The following is a 27,887-nucleotide window of genomic DNA, read 5'->3' as shown; positions in this document are numbered from 1 at the left end:
CTCTTCTCTTTCTTTCTTTCTTTCTTTCTTTCTTTCTTTCTTTCTTTCTTTCTTTCTTTCTTTCTTTCTTTCTCTCCTTCTCCTTCTCCTTCTCCTCCTCCTCCCTCCTCCTTCTCCTCCTCCTCCCCTTCTTCTTCTTCTTCTTCTTCTTCTTCTTCTTCTTCTTCTTCTTCTTCTTCTTCTTCTTCTTCTTTTCCTTTCGTTTCTTCTTCTTCTTTTTTTCTTGACAGGGTCTTGCTCTGTTGCACATACTGGAGTGTGGTGGAACAATCATGGCTCACTGCAGCCTTAATCTCATAGGCTCAAGTGATCCTCCCTCCTCAGTCTCCCAAGTAGCTAAGACTACAGGTGCATGTCACCATGTCTGGTTAATGTTTAATTTTTTTGTAGAGATGGGGTCTCATCTTGTGTCCCAGGCTGGATGTGAACTCCCAGGCTCAAGTGGTCCTCCCACCTTGGCTTCCCAAAGTGCTGGGATTACAGGAATGAGTCACCACACCCAGCTGGCATTGACTTTTTGAAGAGTCTGTGCTAGTTGTTTTTTATAATGTACCTTATTCCAAATTTGTCTCATGTTGTGTCAATTTACACTTAATTATGCTTACTGTAATTACTGATGTATTTGTTTCATTTGTCCTGCATTTTAAGGTATCGCTTTCTCTGTCTGCCTCTCTTTCATCTTCTTTTGGATGTATTAAGTATTGCGCCCCTCAATTACTTTGGGATTAACACCTTATTTATCTTTTTTAAAGGTTTACCCTAGAAATGAAAATGTGTAGGTTGTATATGTATCAAAGTCCAAAGTAATCAATATCCTTACCAGTTTTCTACACAGTTACAAAGACCTTAAGAATGCTTTAACTTCTTTGACCCTATCTCACTTATATTGTATTACCAGTGTGTATTTCTTTTAATTCTATATTTTAAATGCCACAGTATGAAAGGGATGCATGTCACCTACCCACCAGCCCAAACTGAGACCACCAAGGACAGCCCCACTCTTTCCAGTGGCAGAGTCTCAGCATGACTGCTACCACCCCTCACCTGAACACTCCACCTGGATACTGAAGATTACCCCACCCCCACCTAACAGAGCTGGTGTCTGCACTCACCATTGGGGTCCTGAGCACAAGCTGCAGAACTGAGCTTCTGCTCTGAGAGAGAACACATAGCCTGAGGTCCTGGGGATTGTCTAACCCAATCCACCACCATGGGCCCCAGTCCTCCTGGGGGCCTGAGGTTGGGCCTAAACTCCCAGTCACTACCACTTCAGCTGGTACCTGCCTGCAAGCACCACATATGGGCCTGGACACTGGCCTACCCAGCCCATTGCAGCTACTATCAACATCAGTGCACACTGCTCAGGACCCAGACAATTGTCCATCCACTGCTACTGCCATCACCCGCACCACACCAGCAGCCCAGGGACTGAAGAACCTGCTCACCCACCTGGTCCACTGCTGGCATTATCAGCATCCAAGCAAGACCCCTGGAAGCCTAAGAATAGGCCCACTGACAACAGCCAACACCAGTGCCAGTGTAAAATGCTCTGGGGTACAAAGATATGCATGCTCAGTCCACTGCTGCCACCACCGCATCTTTAAGACTAGCTCACCTGTTATTCCAGTCTCCAGCACAACTTCACCACAGCTTTCACTAATAAACATACCCTAACACACCAAAGAAACCATAAACACCACTAATGCTGTTTACAGCCAAAGAAATCACACAGAGACTACAGTGCTATGAACAGAATCAAAGTTGAAGTACCATACACAGCATACACAGTAACATACATCTAAGAAGATGTATCTTAGATACATCTTCAGAAAAATATCCTTCCCTATGAAAGTAAATTCAAAAATAGGAAGAAATAACTGTTACACCAGATGCACAGTTACCAACACAAGGACACAAGAAATATGAAAAAGCAAGGAAATATGACACTTGCTAAGGAACACAATAATCTACAACAATAGATCTTAATCAAAAGGACACTTTTGAAATCCAGAGAAAGAATTCAAAATACTGAAATTAAAGAAGCTGGGTGAGATATAAGAGAATTCCAAAAAAACAATACAAGGAAATCAAAACACAGTTAAGGATAAGAATGAACAATATTACTAAAGAGATAAGTATTTTTAAAAAGAACCAAATAGAAATTCTGGAACTGAAGAACTCATTGATAGAAATACAAAATGCATTTGAAAGCTTCAAGAATAGGCTAGTTTAGGCGGAATAAAGAATCTCAAAACTTGAAGTTAGTTCTTTTTAAATAAACCAGTCAGGTAGAAATAAAGAAAGAAGAATTTTAAAAAGAATGAGCAAAGCTTTGTGTCATTCGGGACAACAAAAATTGATCAAATCTAAAAAAATTATTGTTAGCCCCAAGGATAAAGAGACAAAGAAAGGATTAGAAAACCTATTTAAAGAATAGGTGAAAACTTCCGAAGTCTAGTGAGAGATTTACACAATCAGATGCAGGAGGCTCAGTGATCCTTAGGAAGATATAATGCAAAGAAATCTTCTCCATGGCACATTATAGTCAGAATGTCTAAAGTCAAATATAAAGAGCAAATCCTGAAAACAGTAAGAGAAAAGCGTCTAGTCACTTCTAAATGAAACCCTATCAAGCTAACAGTGGATTGCTCAGCAGAAACCTTATAGGCCAGAAGAGAATGGGGATAAATATATTCAAAGTGCTGAAAGAAAAATATTACCAGCCAAGAGTACTACATCCCTCAAAGTTATCCTTCATCAATGAAGAAGAAATGAAAAATCTTTCACAGATCAGCAAATACTGAGGGAATTCTTTATGACTAGACTGACCCTACAAGAAATGCTCAAGTGAGTCCTAAACGTGGAAGCAAAAGGACAATATTTCAGATCATGAAAGAACATGAAAGTATAAAACTCACAGGTAAACCAGTCAATCAATGAAGGAAAAGAAAGGACTCAAGTGGTAACACTATAGCAATCTACCAAACCTCAGAAACAACTAAAAAGAGAAAAAGAAATAAACAAAGAGTATATAAAACAACCAGAAAATCATTAACAAAATTACAGAAACAGAGCTTCACATATTAATAGTAACCTTGAATGTAAATGGATTATATTTTCCACTTAAAATATATTAAATGACTGAATGCATTTTCTAAAAAACATGATGCAACTTTATGCTACATATAAGAAACTCACCCTAACAGTAAAGTCACATACAGACTGAAAGTAAAGGGATGGAAGAAGATATTCCATACAAATGGGAAACAGTAGTGAGCAGGAATAGCTATACCTATATCAGATAAAAGAGAATTTAAGTCAAGAACAGTTGAAAATAAAAATGACAAAGAAGATCATTATATAATGATAAATGGAACAATCCAGCAAGAATATACAGCAGCTTCAAATATATATGCACTCCATACTGTAGCATCCAGATTCATAAAGCAGATATTCTAAAGAGAGAAATAGATGACAATACAATCAAAGTGGGGGTTTCAACATTCCACTCTCAGTATTTAGACAGATCATCTAGATAGAAAATCAACAAAGAAACATTGGATATAAACAGGGCTTTAGATCCAATAAACCTAACATGTATTTACAAAACATTCTACCCAACAACTGAAGGATATACATCCTTTTCATCAGCACATGGACCATTCTCCAGGATAGATCATATGTTAGGCTACTATATAAGTATCAACAAATGTTAAGAAATGAAATAATATCAGTTTTCTTTTTAGACCACTTTGGAATAAAACTAGAAATCAATACAAAGATGAAGATTGGAAACTCTGAAAATACATGGAAATTAAATAACATGCTCCTGAATGACCACTGGGTCAATGAAGAAATTATGATGTAAATTTAAAAATGTATTGAAGTGAAAATGTAAACACAGCATACATATTCAGCAAAAATAGTGTGATGAGAGAAGTTTATAGCAGTAAATGCCTACATTAAAAACGTAGAAAAATAAAAATTTAACAATCTAGCAATGCACCTCAAGGAACTAGAAAAGCAAGAACAAACCAAATCGAAAATTAGCAGAAGAAAAAAACTAGCAAAGATCAGAGCAGAACTAAACAGAGACTATAAAAACAAACATAAGGGATCAATAAAATGTAAAGCTGCTTCTTTGAAAAGATACACAAAATTTGTGAACTGCTAACTAGTCTAACCAAGAAAAGACCCAAATAAAATTACAAATGAAAAAAAGACATTACAACTGATATCCCAAAAATACACAAGATCATCGGAGATTATTATGGACAACTATACGCTGACATACTGGAAATCCTAGAAGTAATGGATAAATTCCTGGAAACATACTACTTACCAAGATTGAATCAGGAAGAAATAGAAAACCTGAACAGACCAGTAATGAGTAGTGAGATTGAATCAGTAATCAAAATTCTCCCTACGAAGAAAAGCCTAGGACCAGATGGATACACAGCCAAATTCTAACAATCATACAAGACAGAAATAATACCAATCCTCCTGAGGCTATTCCAGAAAATCCAAGGGTAGGAAATTCTCCCTAATTCGTTCCACGAGGCCAGCATCACCCTGATATGAAAATCAGACAAGGACTCAACCAAAAAAGGAAACTGCTGGCAAATATCCCTGGTGAAGATAGATTGAACAAAAATTAAAAAAAAACTAGCAAATCAAATTCAACAGTACCTCAAAAATGTAATACACATGGTCCATTGGGATTTATGGCAAGGAAGGCACAACCTTTGCAAATCAATAAATGTGATACATTACATCAACGGAATGAAAGAACAGTTTGATCATCTCAATAGATGCAGAAAAGGCATTTGATAAAATTTAACATCCCTTCATGATTGAAACTCTCAACAAACTAGGCATAGAAGGAACATACCTTAACATAATAAAGGCCATATAGGTCAGGTCAACTGCAAACATCATATTCAATGAAGAAAAGATGAAATCCTTTCCTCTAAAAGCTAGAACAAGACAAGGATGCTCACTTTCACCACTCCTATTCGACATAGTACTGGAGGTCCTAATAACGGCAATCAAGCAAGTGAAAAATAAAAAAGGCATCCAAATGGGAAAAGAAAAGTCAAATTGCCCCTCTTTACTGATATATCTATCTAGAGAAACTTAAAGAATGAATTCCAGTGAAGTTGGATACAAAATCAATGTACAAAAATCAGTAGCCTTTCTATACATCAATAATGACCTAACCAGGAAAGAAATAAAGAAATCAATTCCATTTACATTAGGTAAAATAAGTAAAATATATAGGAATAAATTGGACCAAGGAGGATAGATACTACAAAGAAACCTACAAAACACTGATGAAAGAAATGCAGATGACACAAACAAATGGAAAAATATTTTATATTCATGGATCAGAAGAATTAATATTGTTAAAATGATCATATCGCCTAAAGGAATCTGTACATTCAACATAATCCCTATCAAAATGTCAATGCCATTTTTTCACAGAATTAGGAAAAAAAAATCCTGAAACGTATATGAAACCAAAAAAGAGCCTGAATAGCCAATGCAACCCTGACCTAAACACAAAGCTGGAGGCATCACATTTCCTGACTTCAAAATGTATTACAGGGCTGTAGTAACTCAAACTGCATTATATTGTTATGAAAACATAGACCAATGGAACAGAATGGAGAACCCAGAAATAAAGCCACATCTTCATAGCCAATTGATCTTCAACAAAGCTGACAAGAGCTTACACTGGGGAAAGATAATCCTCTTCAATAAATGGTGCTGTGAAAATTGGATAGCCACATGTAGAAGAATGAAACTGGACCCGTATTTCTCACCATATACAAAAATTAACTCAGGATGGATTAGACTTAAATCTTCTTTTGCACAGGAAAAGAAACTATCAACAGAGTAAACAGACAACCTACAGAATGGTTTGTGAACTGTGCATCCAAAAAGGTCTAATATCCAGAATCTACAAGGAACTTACGCAATTCAACAAGCAAACATTTTATGTAAATATGAGACCCGAAAGTATAAAACTACTAGAAGAAAATCCAGGACAAAACTCTCTTGGACATTGGTCTAGGCAAATAATTTGACTAAGACCTCAAAAGCACAGGCAACAAAAGCAAAAATAGACAAATGGGGCTATATTAAATAAAAAGCTTCTGAACAGCAAATGAAACAATCAACAGAGGGAATAAGCAACTTGTTGAATGGTAGAAAATTTTTGCAAAGTATTTATCTGACAGGGGACTAATATTGAGAATATAAAAGGAACTCAAACAACTCAACAGGAAAAAAACAAAACAAAACAAAACTCCAATTAATCCCATTTAAAGTGGGCAAAGGACCTGAACAGACATTTCTCAAAATAAGACATACAAATGGTATACGTAAAATGCTCAACATCGCTAATCATCAGAGAAATGCAAATGAAAACCAATCTCATCCCATTCAAAATGGCTATTAATAAAAAGACAAAAACAACAGACGTTGGCAAGGATAAAAGGAAAAGGGAACTCTTATATGCTGTTGTGAACATAATCTAGTATAGCCACCAGAAAACTGTATGGAGATTAAAAAAAAAAGAGAGAAAGAGAAAGAAAGAAAAAAAAAAAACACTAAACATAGAATCACCATACAACCCAGCAATCCACTACTGGGTATCTATCCAAAGGTAAAGAAATCAATATATCAAAGAGATACCTACACTTGCCTGTTTACTGCAGCAGTATTCATAATCAAAAAATATGCAATTAACCTAAGTGTTTATCAGCAGGTGAATGGATAAAGAAAATGTGGTACATATACAGAATGGAATACTACTTAGCCATAAAAACTAGTGAAATCATGTCATTTGCAGCAACATGGATGGAACTCGATGTCATTCTCTTAAGTGAAATAAGCCAGCCACAGATAGACAAATACTGCATGTTTTCACTTGTATGTGGGAGCTAAAAAAGTTGACCACATGGAGGTAGAGAGTGGAAAGACAGAGAACAGAGAGCGGGAAGGGTAAGTGGCAGGGATGGGGAGGATGAAGAGAACTGGGTTCTTAGCATATTAAATATGTCATTTCGTGGTGTTCTGGCTTTTATTATTGCTTCTGAGATCTAATCTGTAAATTAATTTTCTCTGTCTTGAAGGCAGTCGGTCTTGTCTTTTTTGATGCTTTTAAGGCCTTGCCTTTACTTTTATGTTATGCAGTTATGTTCTGCTGCACCTAGTTTCAGGTTTTATTTTTATACCATTGGATCTGTTTGGTTTCTTGAATCACAAATATGTGTAGATTTTTCTTGAGGAATCTTAGCCATTGTCTCTTTAGTATTGTCTTTATTCCCTCTCTCTCCTCTTCTAGAATCCCAATTTCCTTTATGTTATCCTTCCTCGCTCTTTCTTCCATGTCTCTTAATGATTATTTCAGGTTCCATGTTTTATCTCTATGCCACATTATATATAATTTCTTTTTAGCTTTACTAAGTATTTTAACTTTATTCTGTCTTCAGCTCTGTGTAGTCTGTTGTGAAGGCCATCCTTTGAGTTTTAAATTTCACTTACTATGGCTTTTACTTCTAGAATGTATATTTTATTTCAATTAAGCTATGTCATTTTCATACAATTTCTTGCTCCCTTTATTATTTTTAAGTTAGAAAAATTCTTTTATAATTGTAAAGATAGTTATTATATATTTTTATTTGATAATTCCAATATCTGAAATATTTAGTGAGTACTTTCTGTTGTCATATGTTTCTTTTGGTTTTTGCTTATGGCATTTTTTTTCTTGTATGCTTAATGGTTTTTAATTAGGAAATCTCACCTTCCTTTAAAAAATGATGCATTTGAATTATTTGAAGTTTACTATGAAGGCATGTTTTTTCTATGTAGAACTTGTATGTATTTTTGCCCAGCCTCTAGAAGGTCAATGCAGTCAGAGTCCACTCAGGTAATGCTATTTTGGATTGCAAATCTGGCCAGTTTGTGGTGAGTTTTTTAAGGATTTTTTTCCTGTACTTCTCTGCTAAGCACCAAGATACCTTTTCTTCCACCTCCCAGGTGTGGGATTGTGAGGTACATTTATTATGTACATGGTACACCCTTACACTAAAAGAAATTATAAAACAAAACCCGAAAATTATCCAAGTTTGGCAGATGTCCTCCGGGAAAAAGTAGTTTCATTGGTCAGTTCATTTTTTGGTTTTCCCTAGATTTTGACTTGATAAATCCTATTGTGCTTCCCTTTGATGCTTTTAGGAAGAATTTTTTACTTTTTTCCAAGCATTTTTTTAAAGTAAGCATTTCAGTCTGGATACCTAACTAGCCACATTATTGGAATATTTCTTATTTCTCTCTGCCATTGTTTTGTAGTATGTGTCTCCTTGGAACACCTGAATCAAAATCACTTAGAGATGTTCATTAAAATTTCAGATTCTCAACCCAAATGTCCATCTGTGACAGACTGGATTAAGAAAATGTGGCACATATACACCACGGAATATTATGTAGCCATAAAAAAGGATGAGTTTGTGTCCTTTGTAGGGACATGGATGCAGCTGGAAACCATCATTCTTAGCAAACTATCACAAGAAGAGAAAGCCAAACACCGCATGTTCTCACTCATAGGTGGGAACTGAACAATGAGCTCACTTGGACTCGGGAAGGGGAACATCACTCCTCGGGGCCTATCATGGGGAGGGGGGAGGGGGGAGGGATTGCATTGGGAGTTATACCTGATATAAATGACGAATTGATGGGTGCTGATGAGTTGATGGGTGCAGCACACCAACATGGCACAAGTATACATATGTAACAAACCTGCACGTTATGCACATGTACCCTAGAACTTAAAGTATAATAATAAAAATAAATAAAATAAAATAAAAAATAAATAAAATAAAATTTCAGATTCTGCTATTCAACTTCAGGCTTACTGGAAGAATCTTTAGGATGGGTTGCTGGTATGTGAATTTTTGTGAGGTTCTTTAGGTGACCCTAATTCATACAGAATTTGTTTTTATTTGTACTTTTAAGTCTAACATCTGGTGTTTTAATTGTAGCAGCATGAGATCTAAATTTATTATTTTTTATATTTATTCTAGCACCATATGTTGAAAAATTCATTGTTTTCACATCTATTTGACATGTCGACTTTTATCATATAGTAGTTGTGTGCGTGTGTGTGCACGTGCGCATGTATGTGCAGATCTGTTTCTGGCCTTCCTATTTTTGTTAACTGAATACCGTACTATTTTAATTATTGCAGTTTTCTGATGTGTTTTAGTGTGTGATAATATAAAACTTTCCTTACTCATTTATTACTTTCTCCCGCAATAAAAATTTAAAATATTATTATAGTTGCATCATTTTCTTGCTTCTTTCATCTTCAGTGATTTTGAAGAACTAGTTTTTTTCATACGAACTTAGAAAGCCTTTTAGACAGAGGTACTTAATGTTAATTTTACCTCTTTGCCCTAATCAATTTTATATTTTAATCATGCTTAGCATGGCAATTTTTCCTCTGGGTATCTTTCTGTCTATCCTTCCAAGTTGAAGTCCATGTATTCACTTTCTCCACAGAGCCTTTGTCAATACTTTCAGGCTCAAGGGAACTATTTTTCTTAACTTTGATAGCAATTATTGACTATAACACTCATTTTTACCTGGCGAATCCTACAGAATCACAGACAGTGAAATCTGGAAGCTACCTAAGGAGATCATACTGTCTATGTATGCCATTTTACAAATGAGAAAACAGCCCAAGAGTATGGAAATGATTTGCCCATGGTCAAATGATTCAACTGCTGAAGTAAACTTATGATATACTGCTGTATCATTATTCCATTGTATTTTGATATTCTTTTCATATGTCCTGAAAATACCTAGTTACTTAAAAAATAAAATACCTAGTTACTTAAAAAAAACAAAAAACAAAAAACCTAGATTGGAAGTTCCTTAAACGCAGCACCTACATCTACTTTTGTACAACTCATAGAACTATTACTGTGTTTGTGTTTATTAGACACCTAATCAGTATTAATAGATGTTGGTAAAAAAAAAAAAAAAAAAAAAAAAAAAAAAAGTTGTTCCATTAACCAGATGTCAAACTGGGACTATCTTCTTGTGGGCGCCACTGTTATAACTGTATAGAAAGTGGCATCTAGTGGTTGGTGTGCGTATTACAATTGCCTGCTTTGTTTTAACCTGTGAGTACCAGAGTAATTCTCATAACTTAGGTGGAATAAATAGAATATAAATTAAATTTTTAAATTGCATTTAAACACATTTATCTATAATTCCCAACTATTTAAATCTGTGTTCTTTCTAAAGTAAAGCTACATATTGATTAATAAAAAATTGCAAAAAATTACGGAAAATTACTTGTAAAATGACATGCAAGAGTATTTAAGGCTTTTCTTGTTTATAAATTGTATTAGGAGTTAGGGGCCATTGTTGGATATTCAGAAGTCAAAGTGCAATTATAAAGAAAGGCCACATAGAATCTTGTTCATATCAATGGAATTCTGTCAGACTATTGTTTTGCATTATTTTTAGGAGCTTAATTTGTATTTAAACAAGGAAGATCTCTCAATAAAGGCTGAAGATGGAAAGCTACATTGTCTTCTACTCACAACAACAAAACCCATGCACATATATTTACATACAACGTTCAGACATGGATTTCAATGTCAGATGTTAATTATTCTTACATTAACAGCCATTTGAGGTTACCACTACTCTTTACCTCTCCATTAATGCATGAGTGTTGACAACATGCACAATCTAATTCAGGGAGTATGACCATTGACAGTTACTGTCTTGTGAACTTGTGAATCAGTATCTTCTTGTGAAACGATATCTTCTAAATTTTATAAAATCCGTAGTCTGGAACTTAAAATTTATGTTTGCACAAAAATATTATATATTTTTAATTAACCTCTGTTTCCTGCACATTGTAATATAACTTTTTGTAGATGGGGTCATCCTTCCCGCTAGAGAGCAATGATGTACTTTATACTTCTACCTGCACCTAACATAACATAGTGGCTATCACATAACAGGTGATCAATAAGTATTTCTTGAATTAGTTGCATATATTGGAGGGAGCTGTGTGTTATTCATCTTAGAAGTCTAGTGCCTAAAAATTGTTCTGGCCTCTAGTAATATTCAGTTCATGTTTGATGAATAAGTCTGAATAATCCTATTTAATCTGTAGTGTAGTTAGCATAAAATACTAAAATCAGTATATAATTCCCAAACATCTATGAATAATAAATAATAGCTGCATAACAGACTTTCTGTTTGACGTGTCAGGAGCACAACTTTCACTGGAGCAGCCTCTTGTAGTGTGAATGAGAGATCACTCCAACATCAAGCCATTGTAGTTTGCTCTTGTAATCAGGAAAAGAAGTTTCCGCATGAAGGTGACTTCTAGTTGCAGCTGAGTTAGTTAGGAGTTCTGACCAGAAGGATAAGGTCAGTACTTTCAAAAGGGCTGAGGAGGTTATTTTGGTAGTGACTCGAGTAAAGGAAATCATGAAATGTTGAGCAACAGGCTAAGGTATTTTATATCAAAGGCCCTCAAAGTTGATGGTCATTATTTGGTATTTATATTACATAAAGGTTTCAGTAACTCAGTGTGATATCTATCTGATGAAAAGAATGCCACCTCCTTGCAAATAAATACTAAGCTATCCATGTATATTAAACTAACTTGTTTTTCCAAGCAGTTCATTTTCTAAGAGTAAAGGATATTTCTGAATGGCAGAAGTCACATACTGTATTCTTTTCCTCTATAAGTTTTCTTTTTTAGAGGAGGATATTTTTCTGGCTTGAGGACCTCAATTCCTAATATGATTGAATGCCTATTTAGAACATCTAGACTGTGGGAGCAGCATTTATGGTAAAGCTGTTAGAGACTGAGCTATTATTAGTGATGAAGGAGTAGGAGCAAAGAAAAGAAAGGAAGGTGGTAAAAGATAGTGTTTTATATTTTATGCTCTATGATTGCTCATGAATGGAGAGAAACAAGTGACTTGAAGTGGTAGGCATTGTTGTCTAGTTGCCAAGGTCACTGCTAATATAGAGTGAGAGGTAATTTCTTACAAGCAATGTTAGAAGAAAAAAAGGAGAGTTCCTGAGAGTTTGGACATATGGCAAATCATATTACAGGGAAGTTGTATGAATTTCTTTTCCATTTTTAACATATTTTAGATTGTGCATACTGTCAACACTCATGCATTAATGAAGAGGTAAAGGTTAGTGATAACCCCAAATGGCTGTTAATGTAAGAATAATTAACTTTGAAAATGTATGTCTATACTTTATATGTGAATATATGTGCATGGGTTTTTGCTGTTGTAAGTAGAAGATGGTGTCGCTTTCCATCTTTAGCCTTTATTGAGAGATCTCTCATTTTTAACATCTTGTAAAATGATATTTTTCACTTTAAAATTATAAAAATTGTGTTTGCTCATTTTGAAAAGTTCAGACAAAAGTGTATACAATAAAAGGTGCAAGCTTCCTGAGAGGTAACTGTTATTTACAATTTGGTATATATTTTCAGATATTTTTCTGGTATTTATCTTACAAGTTTGGATTGTTGATTTCAGTTGAGCTGTAAGTCAGAGTCTGATTTTTGGGTTCATATTTAATGATTTTTTTCCCTCTTTCTCTTCCTTATAGGCTTGCTATGGGTGTTCTCCAGGATCAAAGTGTGACTGCAGTGGCGTAAAAGGGGAAAAGGTGAGGTCTGAGATTGGCATTTGAAAATTTAGTAAAGCCAGTAAACTAATGTTTTTAATAAATATTTTTTAAAAAACAGGGCTTCTATCTCAGTACTTAAGTAAGTGAAATGAATCCTATTGTACTGCTTATTTTAGAGAGCTTATAAAGATTAGATTATATCTTAGGGTCAGCAAAGATTTTCTGTAAAATGCCATATAGCAAACATTTTAGGATTTATGGGACACATCAGTTTCTGTCACATATTCTTAACTCCTTTATATAAATAGACCTTTAAAAGTGACAAGAAACATTCTTAGCTCTTGGATCTTAGAACATAAGCCTCTTGGGGTCTGGATCAGGACCCCTTTCCAGTAACATATTTCTGGCAACCACAGAAGGGACAATAGTGCAGAAACCCTAGCCCAGTGGCTACCTTTGGGTAAGTGTTGGGGTCCTTTAGTATCTGCATTTAGCCTGAGAGCTATAATCTGCCAAACTCTGATTGGTCTTATTGAAGGCACTGACTTACTTAATAGGCAAAGATGGGGGAAAAACACTTAAGAAGGAAACTAAACATTTATCAAGCTACTAATCTCTGCCAGATAGTAGGCAATTTCATGTATTTTTATCTATGCAGGTTAATAATAGATGAACGTCTATTTTTTTTTTTTTTTTTTGGGACATGGTCTTGCTCTGTCACCCAGGCTGGAGTACAGTGTCACAATCAAGGCTCACTGCAACCTCCGCCTCCTGGGTTCAAGCAGTTCTCATGCTTCAGCCTCCCAAGTAGCTGGGATCACAGGCATGCACCACCATGCCTGGCTTATTTTTGTATTTTTGGTGGAGATGGGGTTTCGCCATGTTGGCCAGGCTGGTCTCGATCTCCTGGCCTCAAGTGATCTACCCGCCTTGGCAGGGGATTCCAGGTGTGAGCCACCATGCCCAGCTGAATGTTTATTTCTATCTTACCTTTTCCACAGCAGTATCTCCTATTGTACAGATACTATGATTACCAAGTAAGTATTGATGAAGATTATATAGCATAAGCCTAACCACTGTAAGTCAGTGAATGACATTAATATTATAAAATAAAAAAGGGACAGTGAATTATAGTCTAAAGAGAGTTATACTAGGAGATGGGGTCATACTCTAGTCTCCACTCTTTGGGGCTCAATATTTTTTAATGAATGAGTAAATGTTGCTAATTATATATGAAGCAGTTTAGGACAGTATCTCTAGGGCGTAATCTACTTAGAGATATAGAAGGTATATTAGCATATTAGACATTCTTGTAAGTTCTGGAGCAAAGAAACCTACTTGTTTGTTTTGTAATGCTACATTTCCAAGCCGCATTTGACCATATTATATAGACTTTTCCCCTAACAGAGCAGCTGTTAATATTAATTGGGTAGTCTTCTGCAGAACACTTATTTGAGTAACATTAGTTTGATGGGAGTAGTTTTGCAGTAAGGGTGCTTTCTGTAGTGGTGAAAATACCAAGAGGGATTAACTTCATATAATAGTAGAGTGATGTTTATCAGATTAACTGTTCTTGAGATAAGAATGGAATACTCTGGACAAAATGTAATAGCAATTTGATAGTACAAGAAAATAACCAAAGGAAAAAGAGGACTCTGCACTTGAAAGAAAGGAAATACACTGGGCATGTTTGCATTTATATGGCTTTTCCCCTGAGTATAGCCCTTAGTCTGCATGGCAAAGGATGGCTGAAACCCTGACAAAAACCCATGGTCTTACTGACTTGAGTCAGCAGACAGAGTTGAGGATGCCAGAATGGCTGGAAAGTGAAGGGGGATATACTGGAATGTAGGGAAACACATTGGAAAGAGCTTAAAAAATTGCTTATAGATTGCATCCAAATTCTTGCTTGAATCCTGAAGTTTATAGTTATAGAGGAAGGTTCGTACAACCCAGCAAAAAGGAGCAGCTGGAAGTCTGCAATAACTGAGCATAGATTTAACCATTGTCCGTTGAAAGGAGAATGGAGTTTTAAGTTCAAGTTCAGCTGAGTTAACTATGCTATTTCTTAAAATAGAAGTTTAATCAATACTCTTCAGAGGAAGTTAAGAGAATCCAGAATCTCTCCATATTACCTACAATGTCCAGTATGCAATTAAAACTTACCAAGTAAAAGTGATCTACTTCAAGAAAAAGACCAATCAATGAAAACCAACCCTGAGCTAACACAGATGTTGGAATTTGTAGACTATGATTTAAAGCAGAAAATAGAAAAGGAAAATCTCCTCATAATGGGTGACCAAATAAGGAATCACAACAGAGTAATGGAAACTGTATTTTAAAAAGGAAAATTTATATTTTAAAAGCAGAATATAAGAAAAAACAATTCACCAGATGGGCTTAACAATAGAATGGAGATGGCAGAAGAAATAGTCAGTAATCTTAAAGATAAATCAGAAGAAACAACTCAATCTGAAGAGCACTGAAGAAAAAAACAAAACAAAACCAAAAACACAGAATAGGACCCCAGTGACCTCTGTGACAGTGTCAAATGGTCTAATACAAAGATAAATGGAGTCCTCTAGGACAGGAGAGAAAGAACAGGAAAGCAGAAAGAAAAATAAATTATGGGACACTAAGAATGGCAAGAATTCTCCACGCTTGGTGAAAAATATAAATTTAAAGACATAAGAAGTCCAGCAAACCTCAAGCAAAATAAAAATGAAGAAAACTATACCTAGGCCCATCATAATGAAACTACTGAAAAAATAGAGATTGAAAGAAAATCTTGAAAAAATCTAGAGAAAAATTTATACTGTGTATAGTAGAACAATTATATGAATGATGACAGACTTCTCATCAAAAAGATTGGATAACGTACAGCAATGTGAGAGCATCGTTAGAGAGGTAAAAAATTTGCAAGCTCAATTATTATATACAATGAAAATATACTTCAAAAATAAAGGCAAATTTAAGACATTTTCTCATAATAAAAATAGGGAATTATTCATGAAGAGGCTTACATTAAAATAAATATAAAGAAATTTCTTCAGGCTAAGGGGAACTCTCACTAGATGGATGTGTGAATTTTTAGGAGGGAATGGAAAGTAATAGAAATGGTGTAACTATGGTAAATATAAGGAGATTGTATCTTTTTTCCTCTATTTATTTAACACAAAGCACTGTTTCAAGTGTAATAACAGATATTCAAAATACATGAAGCCAAACTGACAGAATTAAAGGGAGAAATAGACAAATCCACAATCACGGTTGTGATTCTAACACTCCTATTTCAGTTGTTCCACTCTTAACAACTTAGGCTTTACTGACATATAAAGAGCCCTATATCAAACAACTACAGAATATAATTTTTTTCAAGAGCCATGGAATTTTCACCAGTGTAGACTATGAGATAGGTCACAAAATGAGACCCTCTAAATACCAAGAGATTAAAAATATCAGTATATTCTCTTATCACAATGGAATGAGTAAGAAATAAATAATAATAATATTTGTAGAAAATTCCTTCAATTTGGAATTTAGAAAGCACTGTTCTAAATAACTGCTGGACCAAGGAAGAAATCAAGGAAAATTAGAAAATGATTTTAGTTACATATTGTTGAAAACTGAAAATTTTGGAATGGGATTAAAGCAGGGCATACGTGGGAAATAGATTTAAATATCTATGTTAGAAAAGAAGAAAGATTTAACATTGGTGACCTACGTTTCTCACTTAAGCTAGAAAAGGACAAGCAAATTAAATTTAAGATAATGAAGGAAATAATAAAGACAAAAGTAGCAATATATTAACTGGAGAAAAATAGAAAACACAGTCAAAAGTTGGTAATTGATGGCACAAAAGATGATAAGAAAATAGAAAACACAAATTACCCATATCAGGAATGACCCTACAGTCATTAAAAGATCAATAAGGGACTATCGTAAATCACTTTATAACAATAAATTTGACAGCTTAGGGGAAATGGACAAATTCCTTAAGAAATATACATTACCAAAAACAAAAACAAATTTAATGCGTGAGTGAGAATGCATGTAGAATGAAGGAAGCAAAATATAAATAGCCCTATATATGCTAAGGAAGTTGAATTATCAACCCTTCCAACTAAGAATTCCTGTTCCAGAAGAGTTTACTGATGAATTCTATGAAACATTTTTGCAAGTAACAGTGTCAGTCTTGCATAAACTTATTCAAAAAACAGAGGGATATTGAATGCCCTCCAGTTAATTTTGTGAAGCAAGCATGGCCCTGATACCAAAACGAAACGATGACAAAATTACAGAAACAGAAAACCACATATCAGTATCCCTTGTGAGCATAGATACAGAAATTCTTAAAATTTTGGCAGATCAGACCCAACAACATATAAAGTGGATGACAGGTTGTGACCAAGTGGCATTTATGCCAGGAATCCATGTTTGGTTTAACATTTGAAAATCAGAAATTGTGATTCACTATATTAAGACCAAAACAAAATTTAGAGCGTAAATATATAAACCCCCATATAATTATCTTAATAGATACAAAGAATGCATTTAACAAAATTCAACATCCATTTCTAATAAAAATTACTCTTAGTAAACTAGGAGTAGAAAAGATTTCCTCAACCGTAAAGGGCATATGCCAAATCCCTAAAGCTAAAATTATACTCAATGGAGAAAGACTGAGTTCCTTTCTCCTAACTTCAGGAACATCTGCTCTCACCATTTCTATTCAACATTGCCAGTACAGTAAGACAAGAAAAAGAAGCGAAAAAGTATCCAGATTGAAAAGGAAGATATATATTTTTTGTTTTTTTGATGATGATATGATTTGTCAATGGAGAAAATGTTATGACATATGCTAAAATACTCCTAAAACTTATAAGTGAGTTTAGAAAGATCACAGAATAAACAAAACCAACAAACTAAGATCAGTAAAGAAAAATCAGTTTTATGATTTTATGAGCAATGAGGAAACAATTCCCTATTCAATAAATGGTGCTGTGATTACTGACTAGCCATATGTAGAAGAATGAAATCGGACCCCTGCCTTTCACCATATACAAAAATTAACTCAAGATGGATTAAAGACTGACGTGTAAGACCTCAAACTATAAAAATCCTAGAAGAAAACGTAGGAAATACCATTCTAGACATTGTCCTTGGGAAATAATTTATGACTAAATTCCCCAAAGCAAGTTCAACAAAAACAAAAATTGACAAGTGTGACCTAATTAAACTAAAGAGCAAAATAACAAAATAAACAAAAGAGTATAGCAAAAGAAACTATCAACAGAGTAAACCGACAGCCTACAGAATGGGCAAAAATATTTACAAACTATGCATCCAACAAAGGTCTAATGTCCAGAATCTATAAGGAACTGAAACAATTCAGCAAGCAAAAAAAAAAAAAAAAAAAAAAATTTCTAAAATGGGCAAAGGACATGAACACATACTTCTCAAAAGAAGACATACATATGGGCAACAAATATGTGAAAAAATTCTCAATGTCACTAATCATCAGAGAAATGCAAATTAAAGTCATAATGAGATACCATTATCTCAGTTAAAATGGCTCTTATTAAAAAGTTAAAAAAATAACAGATGTTGGTGAGGTTGCAGAGAAAAGAGAATTCTTATACATTGTTGGTGTAAATTTGAATTAGTTCAGCCACTGTAGAAATCAGTTTGGAGATTCTTTAATCAGTTCAGCCACTATAGAAAGCAGTTTGGAGATTTTTTAAAGAACTTAAAACAGAATTTGCATTCAACCTAACAATCTCAGTACTAGGTGTATACCCAAAGGAAAAGCAGCTGTTCTACAGAAGAGACACATGCACTCATATGCTCATCACAGCACTATTCACAATAGCAAAGATGGAATCAACCTAGATGCCCATCAGTGGTAGACTAAAGAAAATTTGCTACATATACACCATGAAACAGTATGCAGCCATAAAAAAGAATAAAGTCATGTCCTTTGCAGCAGCATGGATGCAACTGGAAGCATTATTCTTAGCTAATTAACGCAGGAACAGAAAACCAAATACCACATGTTCTCACTTGTAAGTGGGCGCTAAATACTGAGTACACATGGAAATAAAGATGGTAGCAATAGACACTGGAGACTACTAGTGGGGGAAGATAAGCGGGAGACTGCTGAAAAACTGCCTATCAGGTATGACACTCACTACCTGGGTGATGGGATCATTTGTATTCCAAAACTCAGTGACATGCAATTTACCCATGTAACAAACCTGCACCTGTATCCCCTAAACCTAAAAGCAGGTAAAAAAGAACTGTTATACAAGTGGAATCATAAAGTACGTGCCTTTGTAAGACTGGCTTTTGTCACTTTGCATAATTCCTTTGAGAAGCATCCAAGTTACTGCATGTATCAAGAGTTATTTCCTTTTTATTGCTTAGTATTCCATGGTATGGATCTGCCAAAGTTTGTTTAACCATTCATCCATTAAAAGACATCTGTTTTTGTTTTTCTTTTCCAATTTGGGAATATTATGAATAAAGCTGTTATGAACATTTGAGAAAAAATCAGTCATATGTCCATAGTCTAACAATGAAAAGTAGTAAATTGGGATTATAATAGTGCTATTTAAAATAACATAAAAAATTTGAGATACTTAGGAATAAATCAGACAAAAATGTGCAAGTCTCATACCCTGAAAACTACAAAAATATTGCTGTGAGAAATAAAAGAAGACCTAAATAAATGGAGATATATATCATATTCATGAATTGGAAGACTCAATATTGTTAAGATGACAATTGGCCCCAATTTATCTATAGATTCAGTGCAACTCCAATCAAGATTCTTGTGAATTTCAGGGGCTACAAATTTAACAAGCTGATCCTAAGATTTACATGGAAATGCAAATACAGCATTTATAAAAAACAATGTTGGAGGATTTACAGTACACAATTCCAAGACTTAGTATAAAACCACAGTAAACAAGATAGTGTGCTATTAGCCAAATGATAGACGTATAGATGAATGGGACATAATAGAGACTCACAGGTAAATAGTCAATCTGTTTTTTGACAAAAATGCAAAGACAGTGGAGAAAGTCTTTTCAATACATAGTCCTGGAAGGGTTGCATATGCATATGCACAAAAATAACTCACACTTCATATAAAAGTTAACTCAAAATGCATCATAAACCTAAATATAAAATCTAAATCTTAAAGTCTTTAAGGAGGAAACAAAGGAGAAAATCCTTGTGGCTTTGGGTTAGGCAGATATTTCTTAGATGTGACATCAAAAACACGATCCACTAAAGAAAATACTGTTAAGTTGTATTTCCTCAAAAGTAATAACTTGTTCTCCGCTAAAAGTATTGTTAAAAGAATAAAAAGATAATCCACAGTCCAGGAAAAATAATATTTGCAAATTACATATCTGATAAAAGACTTGTATCCAGAATATATAAAGAACTCTAAAAATTTAATAATAAAACAAACAGCTCCAAATAAAATTTAATTATAAACAAATTGGAAGAATATTTTGATACTTAATAAAAGCAAATATATAGATGGCAAATAGATACATGAAAAGATGCTTAACATTGTTAATTAGGGAAATGCAAGAGAAAACCACAATGAGATACCACCATAAACCTATTAGAATATCTAATAATAACTTTTAGCCAAAGCAAGTATAGATGAGAATGTGGAAGCAACTGGAACAATTATAGATTATTGGTATAAGTGGAAAATGGTCTACAAAGTTTGGCAATTTCATAAAATGTTAAACACCTATTATATGACCCTGTTGATTCCTAAACATTTACCCATGAGACATCAAAGCATATGCCTATATAAATCTTGTACATGAATATTCATAGTAGCTTTATTTGTAATAGCCAGAAACAGGAAACAACTCAACTTCCCATCAACAGGTAAATGAATCAACACATTGCAGTATATCTCTATAATGGAATACTACTCAACAATAAACAGTAATGAATTACTGATAGTCACCACAACAAGTTTGAATCTCCAAGTAATTATGCTGAGTGAAAAGTTAGACAAAAAGAGTACATTCTTTATAATTCTCTTTATATAAAATTCTAGAAAATGCAAATTAATCTACAGTGACAGAAAGCAGATCTCTCATGGTCTGTGGTGGGTAGGAGTAGGGAGATGGGTATAGGAATAAGGAAGATATGGGCACAAAGAAGCTTTTGTAATGGATTGGCTATGCTCATTTTTTTGATTGTGGTAATGGTTTCTGTATTAGTCCATCTTTGCGCTGCTATAAAGAAATACTCAGGACTGGGTAATTTATAAACAAAGGAAGTTTAATTGACTCACAGTTCCGTATGGCTGGGTGACCTCAGGAAACTTACAGTCATGGCAGAAGGCTTAGGGGAAGTGGGCACCTTCTTCACAAGGCAGCAGGAGAGAGAAGAATGAGGAGCAAAGAGGGAAGAGCCCATTACAAAACCATCAGATCTTGTGAGAACCCACTCACTATCAGGAGTACAGTGTTGGGGAAACTGGCTCCATGATCCAGTCATCTCCCACCAGGTTCCTCCCTCAACACTTGGGGATTATGTGGTATACAACTCGAAATGAGATTTGGGTGAGAATCCAGAGCCAAATCAGTTTCACTGGTGTGTATATGTGTCAAAACTTTTGGCCAGGCGTGGTGGCTGACACCTGTAATCCCAGCACTTTGAGAGGCTGAGGCAGGTGGATCGCTTGAGCCCAGGAGTTTGATACCAACCTGGGTAACATGGTGAAACCCTGTCTCTACAAAAGATATAAAAATTGGCTGGGCATGGTGGCACACACTTGTAGTTCCAGCTACTCAGGGAGGCTGAGCTGGGAGGATCACCTGAGCCCAGGAGGTCTAGGCTGCAGTGAGCTGTGTTTGTGCCACAGCACTCCAGCCTGTGCAACAAGGTGAGATCCTGTCTCAAATAACCACCCCCCAAAACAAACAAAAACCCCCCAAACTTTTAAAATAGTATACTCTACATGTGTATGATTTATTCTATGTTAATTATACTTCAGTAAAACTGCTTTGAAAAAATACATTTTTAACATAGAAATAAAACATCTAGATTTCCCTGAAAGAATGTGTCCAAGTGCACATTGCTAAACAAAGAAGAGTTGTTAGACCCCTGATGAGATCAAGTTAACCAGTTGACAATGTAAAATCTGTGTCACAATCAGACATTATTGTCTGTGTCAGACAAACAGACAAACCAAGTGTGCCTCTGTCAGTGGCATCAGCATTTACTGGGAGCTGGTTAGGAATGTAAAATCTCAAGCTCTGCAGCTGACCTACTCAATCTAACTCTGGTGTCAGGGCCAGGTAATGTGTGTTTTAATAAGGTCTCCAAGTGGTTCTAATGCAACCTAAAATTTTATAGCTGATTTAGAGTATCTCAATTTTGGCAGTTGCCAAAGTTCTATTTTCTTGTTCTACCAATTGTAATACATCAGATATTTCTAGTGCTACATAACTACAAAAACAACATAGACATTATGCAAAAAAGAGAACCAAATTGCCTATAATTGCATTACTTAATTAAATTATCATCTCATTTGTTCATTAAGGGTCTTGCCTTGTCCATATGTTCATATAAATATGTTCATATAATTTCTGCATTTTTACATTATAATCTGAAATAATTTTAATCTCAATTATTATTATAACAGTTTGTCCTATTTTGTATTTTTCCTATCCTCAGAATTCCAGTATCTTCCTGGTTAATTTTTTCTTCCTTGAGAAACTATTCTTAAAATACTTTTTTATTTTAAAGTTGCATGATTATACAACTTCTTATTGTCATTATAAAGTGCGCTTCCTGAAAATGGTAACACTTTTATGGAAGCCTTTAACTCACAAACTAGTCTACTTCTCAGTACATCAGATTTTTATCCTTCTTAATACTAGCTTATGATATATAAACCAGCCAAAGGATCACTAAAAGTTGTCCTTTGTATAATTTCCCCTAGCCCTAAATCTTATGTGTTTTTAATTTTTGACAAAAGCATATGCCATATATTTTATTTAATCCATTAAGGAAGTTTATTCATTGAATGAGAATTTACTGAGTATTTGTTCTGTTGGGCACTTAGAATGCAAAGTTGAAGAAGACATAATTGATTAGATGAAGTAGTAATGTGAGGGGAGTCAAAGTTATTACAAATTTCTGGCTGAGGTAGTTGGGTTGTTGCTATTTCCTGGAATGGAGAAGACAGTAGAACATGAATTCAATGTTGTTTATATCAAGTTTGTTCTTAGGAAAATTACAAAATTTTTCGTTGTCCTGATTCTTCATATATAAAATGGAAAAATAGTGTCTACCTCATATTAACATTGAGGGTATTAAATAAGATAAAACATGGAAAGAGTTTAGAGTAATTATTTGTCATATAGAAAACACGAAATACATGTTAGCTATTATTAGTGTCATTGAGTTTTAGGTGCCTGTATGCATTCAAGTGGAGATGTTTGAGACAGTTGCCTATGAGAGCCTAGTTTTTTAGGAAAAGGAGTTGGTATTTTAGATTTCCAGGTAAAGAGAGAGAAGGTCAAAAAAGGAATCCAGTATAATATCAGTATTTAAAGGATAGGCAGAGGGAGAGAAATATTATTCCACAAAGGAAAATAAGAATGATATTTTTATGCAAATATGGGCAGGCAGCATAAACCAGTTTTTATTTTTAAGGTTGACCTTTAGAAATAGCCATTTTCTGTTTGTGTTAGCAAATTACAGTAAAATCTACAGTAGTTAGAGTAGGCAACAACAAATGTCAACCTTCCCTACCATATGTATTAGGAATTAGACGGAGGATCCCACCCCCACCACATCCTCGCTCAAGGCTTCTATAGTTTCTACTTAGTAACCTTAGTACCTTTCAAAGGCTCTGGTATTGATCTTTGAATTCCTTTTGCTAGTATCTGGTGGTTGCCCTTCTCTTTTCTTTACTATAATATTGCTCACTCTGCTAGATAGACCATAATATTATTTGACTGTAGTGCAAGGAGATTTCAGGATATATCATTTAAAGGTATATGGTTTTATTAATATCAACAAAATTAAGCTTTTTAGCACCTCCACTTAAAATTTTTAGCTTATTCCTCTCTTATCTGTAGGCGAGATAGCAGTTTTGCTTCTGAGAAAACATGGCTTTCTTCAAGTATTATCCTCCAGTTTTGGCAGAGATATGCTCTAAATACCAGCTGGGATTCCAAAATGTACCTGTTTTCCTTTCATGAAAATCTACTGTAACTAAATTTTTTTTCCTTTGTACTTTCTTTCTGACTGTAATTTGTGATCAGATTTCTACTAGTAGCTCTGCCAGTAATAATTTGAGGGAATCTAGCTCTGAAAATTTTAAAACTTTTAATTTCTTCCACTTTTATTTCCTTAAAAACAGTTGTGTTGAGGTCAATGAATACTAAATTATCATAATTTAATCACTAATTAAAACAACAAAGGGATATATGTCTAGAAAATAAGAAATGTAGTAATATGTCAGCAATAATTATTGTCAAAAATACAGGAATGTTTTCGTCTAGTGGAAACTGACCAGAAGTAGTCTTTTCAAAGTACTTATATTTATTATAGGATGATTATTGAATTATTCAGCACAAAATCATCTAAGGTTTTTAGACTAAACTTAGTACTTACAACACACACACACACACACACACACACACATTTTCAGAGTAGAAATAAAAGTCTGCTGTACCTTAACCTCTAGAGATATGTGTGTTCAATGGCCCATTAGTCAGACACCTAGTAGATATGGGTGCTTTCTCTTTCTCAGGTGCTGTCCAGGCTGTCACCGTGGGTAGGATCTGTTAAGAGGGTTCCCAGAATGAGGTCTGACCAGAGACAGCCTTCAAGCCTTAGGAAAGTAGAGGAACTACTTGTAGCCCCGTAGTTGGGAGCATGTGCCATGAAACTGTGAGCCTTCGGTGTTCTTAAACTTCATAATGATGAATTATCTTTGTGTAACTGGATCCCCTAGTGTTGGAGTTTACACCCTTACTAGGATTGGCTGTATGCAGATTACCTAACCCTAATATGTTAATCTAAATACCATTAGTACACATGCTGGCTCTGCTACCCCACCTTTCTGGCTGTACAGATATTCACATCAGGCAACCCTACTGTAAAGGTGCTGATAAGATATGGTGGGTCCTCACTGGTAGACAGGCAGTCCTCCTGTCCTGGTGATGATAAAGGCTGCAGTTAGAACTCAGACCTGAGTCATAATTCAGGTAATTATTCTGAATAAAGGAATTAATGGTGGTGTTTTCTATATACTTTTGTTTTCTACAGTGAATGTGTATTCCTTCTTAGTATTAATTTTACAATTAGAAAAAGTAATGAAAGTTTTGATGTTCTGAAGGTTTTTTCTAGTTAATTTCAAGCCTGGGAACTTGTCTGATGGTTTCCTTTTACCCTTCCCTGCTCCATACTTATTTAATGTAACCCTTACAGATCTAGTTTCCTGGATTTATTGCTATCTTCCCTGTTAAACTCTTGATGTCAGTATGTTTAAATCTCATTTCATTTCTGATATGCTTTTTACAAGAAAGAAAGAGATTACCATATATGATATAATTTCCAGATGGTTTATGGATTTGTTTTCCCCCCTCACATCTTAAGAGGTTTTCTCATGTTAGTAGATACTGTGAATTTACATAATTAAATTAAGTTAGTTCTGTCTAGATAGTCATGTGATCTTTTTGAATCTCAACTATGCCTGTGCTTGAAAATTCACAAATGACCTTACCTTTCATTCTCATTTAATTTCAGGGAGAGAGAGGGTTTCCAGGTTTGGAAGGACACCCAGGATTACCTGGATTTCCAGGTCCAGAAGGGCCTCCAGGGCCTCGGGGACAAAAGGTATGTATCATGTTGCCAACCAGTAATGCCAGATGAATTAAGTCATCTTAAATGTGGGACTAGGTGTCACATCAACTAAAAAGTTACTGAATTGTAGCCAGAAACTAATACGTAAATGAAACAATGGAATGACAGGCAGTCTGTACTTTATTGTATTTTGTTTAAAAACTCAATATTACTGCCATATTCAGATGCTTTTGGAAGATGCTGTTGATTTTATGTAGTTATTGACTGCCTTCACCAAAATTAAGTTCTGTCAAGAGCTTAACTGAGCTGGAGAGAGCTGAACTGCCAGTTGTTAGAGTAGCTGATTAAGACAAGAAGCCAAAATGAAAGTAACAGTCAAACCTTTACTCACTTACTGCAATATTATAAGCAGAAAGTTTAACTGGAGAAAGTGCTGACTCCCCCACTGTTCTATTTGTCCCCATGGTGCAGCAACAGCAAAGGTCAGATGGATCAGCACAGATGTTGGAAATCATTTGACTGCTAAGGGAGCTCAGAACGAAAAGCTCCTGCAGTTGTATGGACCCAGGGGCAGGGTGGGAGAAGGAGAAGAGCTAGGAGTGGAAAAGTACTGAGTCAGAGTGCAGAAAAAGTATTTTTATGGTTTCTTTCTCCTCCCATAAGAAGGTCTCCACCAAAAGAGGCCTTTAAATGCAGAAATGCGGTTGAGCACAGCCAGCCATGGGAGCCTGAATCTTTGACTGATACTCACTTCAGAGATTGCAGTGCATTAGCTGTGCACCAAGTCTGCTATGTGGAGAGTAGCTGTCCCTTATGAGGCTTACCAAGAGGACTTTGGTTGGACCCAAACAATCATAGGTGTTTAGACAAGAACCATATTCCCAATTCCATACCTTGATTTTTCAGGACCTGAGTGAGAAACATAAGCTGCCCCATCATGGACCTGAATGGGTTGGGCTTTAAAGGACTCTGTCAAAAACAGGATAATGTCTGAGGCCGCAGTAGATTATGGTCATGATACTCTAAGCAGGATGATCAGGCCTGCTTGGAGAACTGCATGTAAGCATGAGCCCCAGCTATTGCCAAACCAATAATAGATGTCCCATAGCCCACTTGATCTATGTTAGAGAGCCAGGAGGCTTTTTTCTTAAGTCTTATGATGGACTATTCTACTTTGCCTTGCCAGTTTTCATGGATCTAGGTGCAATATGAGGTGATGGCAATCACAGAGACCCCTCACAATTGGCCAGCAGGCAGTTAAGGGCTTTATGGTTAGCTAACACTACATGGGCCAAGGAGTTGAGGCTACTACTTCCAAAGCTGAAGTAGTGTCATTAATGACCTCAGTGAGGGTCAAAGACAGGTTGTGAACAACCTTTTCTAATTGAGTGACGCTGACAGTGAGAAAAGTTGTCTGCAGTATTCCCATGAGTAGACCGTAGGTAATGCCAGCTGGCAATTCTCCTGAATAACCAGAGTCTATCTAGTTTTGGAGTTCTCATTTTGTTTTATGTAATGTTTTATGCTTAATGAGAGGAACTGTTTTGAATATTTGAGTATCTCTTATCAATGTCCTATTGCGTATGTTACATTGGTAGGAATGTTGAAGGCCTGATTTTTACAAAAGAAATAATATCCCAAGAAGAGTGCACACAGTTCTGGGAATGTAAGAATCATTGGTTACCATGGGGATCAACCAGCCAGAAGTCCCTCCTGGTGGGCAGAGTATTTGAGTGAAATTGAAATATTTTTGTAAGGTGGAGGCAGGAATAGAGAAATAAATTGCCACCACCAAAATGGCTCCAATGGCAGATCATATGTCCCTTTTCCCAGATAATTCAATTACTACCATATGGGACAGGAGTGAATTGACATCTGAGGAGGTATTTTGTTCCTGTGGTATCAGAGACAATTGTTGCAATCTATCAGGTTCAATGTAATAAAGTTAGGGTACCTAAAGTACTAAAATGGTCCATGTTTAGAGAAGCGTCCATTCTTAATAGTCAGCAGCACAGCAATCAGATGTTTATCTGCAGGGTTCAGCGATAAGGTGACATATACATTAGTTTGTCAAAATCAGAGTCATGTAAACTACATGGGACAGGCAATCAATGAATTTAGTAAGGTGGAAGTTACAAGGTTAGTCTGTGGGAGAAAGGGAAGAGAGGTTAGATCCCTACCCTCTAGCCCCATGGATCAGCTCATGGATCTGGAGGTAGTCTCAACCTATCAGTTGTGGGGACTCTGTCCATTGACTGCCGTGTGGGCAGTCTGTCTTATATCATGAGCAAGAATAGCATCTCAATGTGCATATTAAAATATGGAATTGG

The 27,887-nt window shown here is 35.3% G+C and overlaps 1 protein-coding gene and 1 long non-coding RNA gene across 3 annotated transcripts in view; one reads left to right on the top strand and one right to left on the bottom strand.

Annotated features, from left to right (window-relative positions):
* The window catches only part of LOC111536674, a 48,727-nt gene extending 24,037 nt beyond the window's left edge, over positions 1 to 24,690 (bottom strand). Inside the window, exon 1 of the long non-coding RNA XR_002729792.1 lies at positions 24,425 to 24,690. This is a non-coding gene — a long non-coding RNA (uncharacterized LOC111536674). The remainder of the gene's footprint in view (positions 1 to 24,424) is intronic.
* COL4A5 (collagen type IV alpha 5 chain) overlaps positions 1 to 27,887 on the top strand; it is a 274,761-nt gene that overhangs the window by 101,471 nt on the left and 145,403 nt on the right. For both annotated transcript variants that reach the window (XM_023203109.2, XM_023203108.2), the window contains exons 2-3: positions 12,673 to 12,732; positions 25,501 to 25,590. In XM_023203109.2, coding sequence (XP_023058877.1) covers positions 12,673 to 12,732; positions 25,501 to 25,590 — 150 coding nt within the window. The remainder of the gene's footprint in view (positions 1 to 12,672; positions 12,733 to 25,500; positions 25,591 to 27,887) is intronic.

This window comes from Piliocolobus tephrosceles, chromosome 12 (genome assembly GCF_002776525.5).
Source record: "Piliocolobus tephrosceles isolate RC106 chromosome 12, ASM277652v3, whole genome shotgun sequence".
Taxonomy (NCBI): Eukaryota; Metazoa; Chordata; class Mammalia; order Primates; family Cercopithecidae; genus Piliocolobus; species Piliocolobus tephrosceles.
The sequence above is the reverse complement of the archived record's forward strand: the minus strand, read 5'-3'. Positions and strand labels throughout refer to the sequence as shown.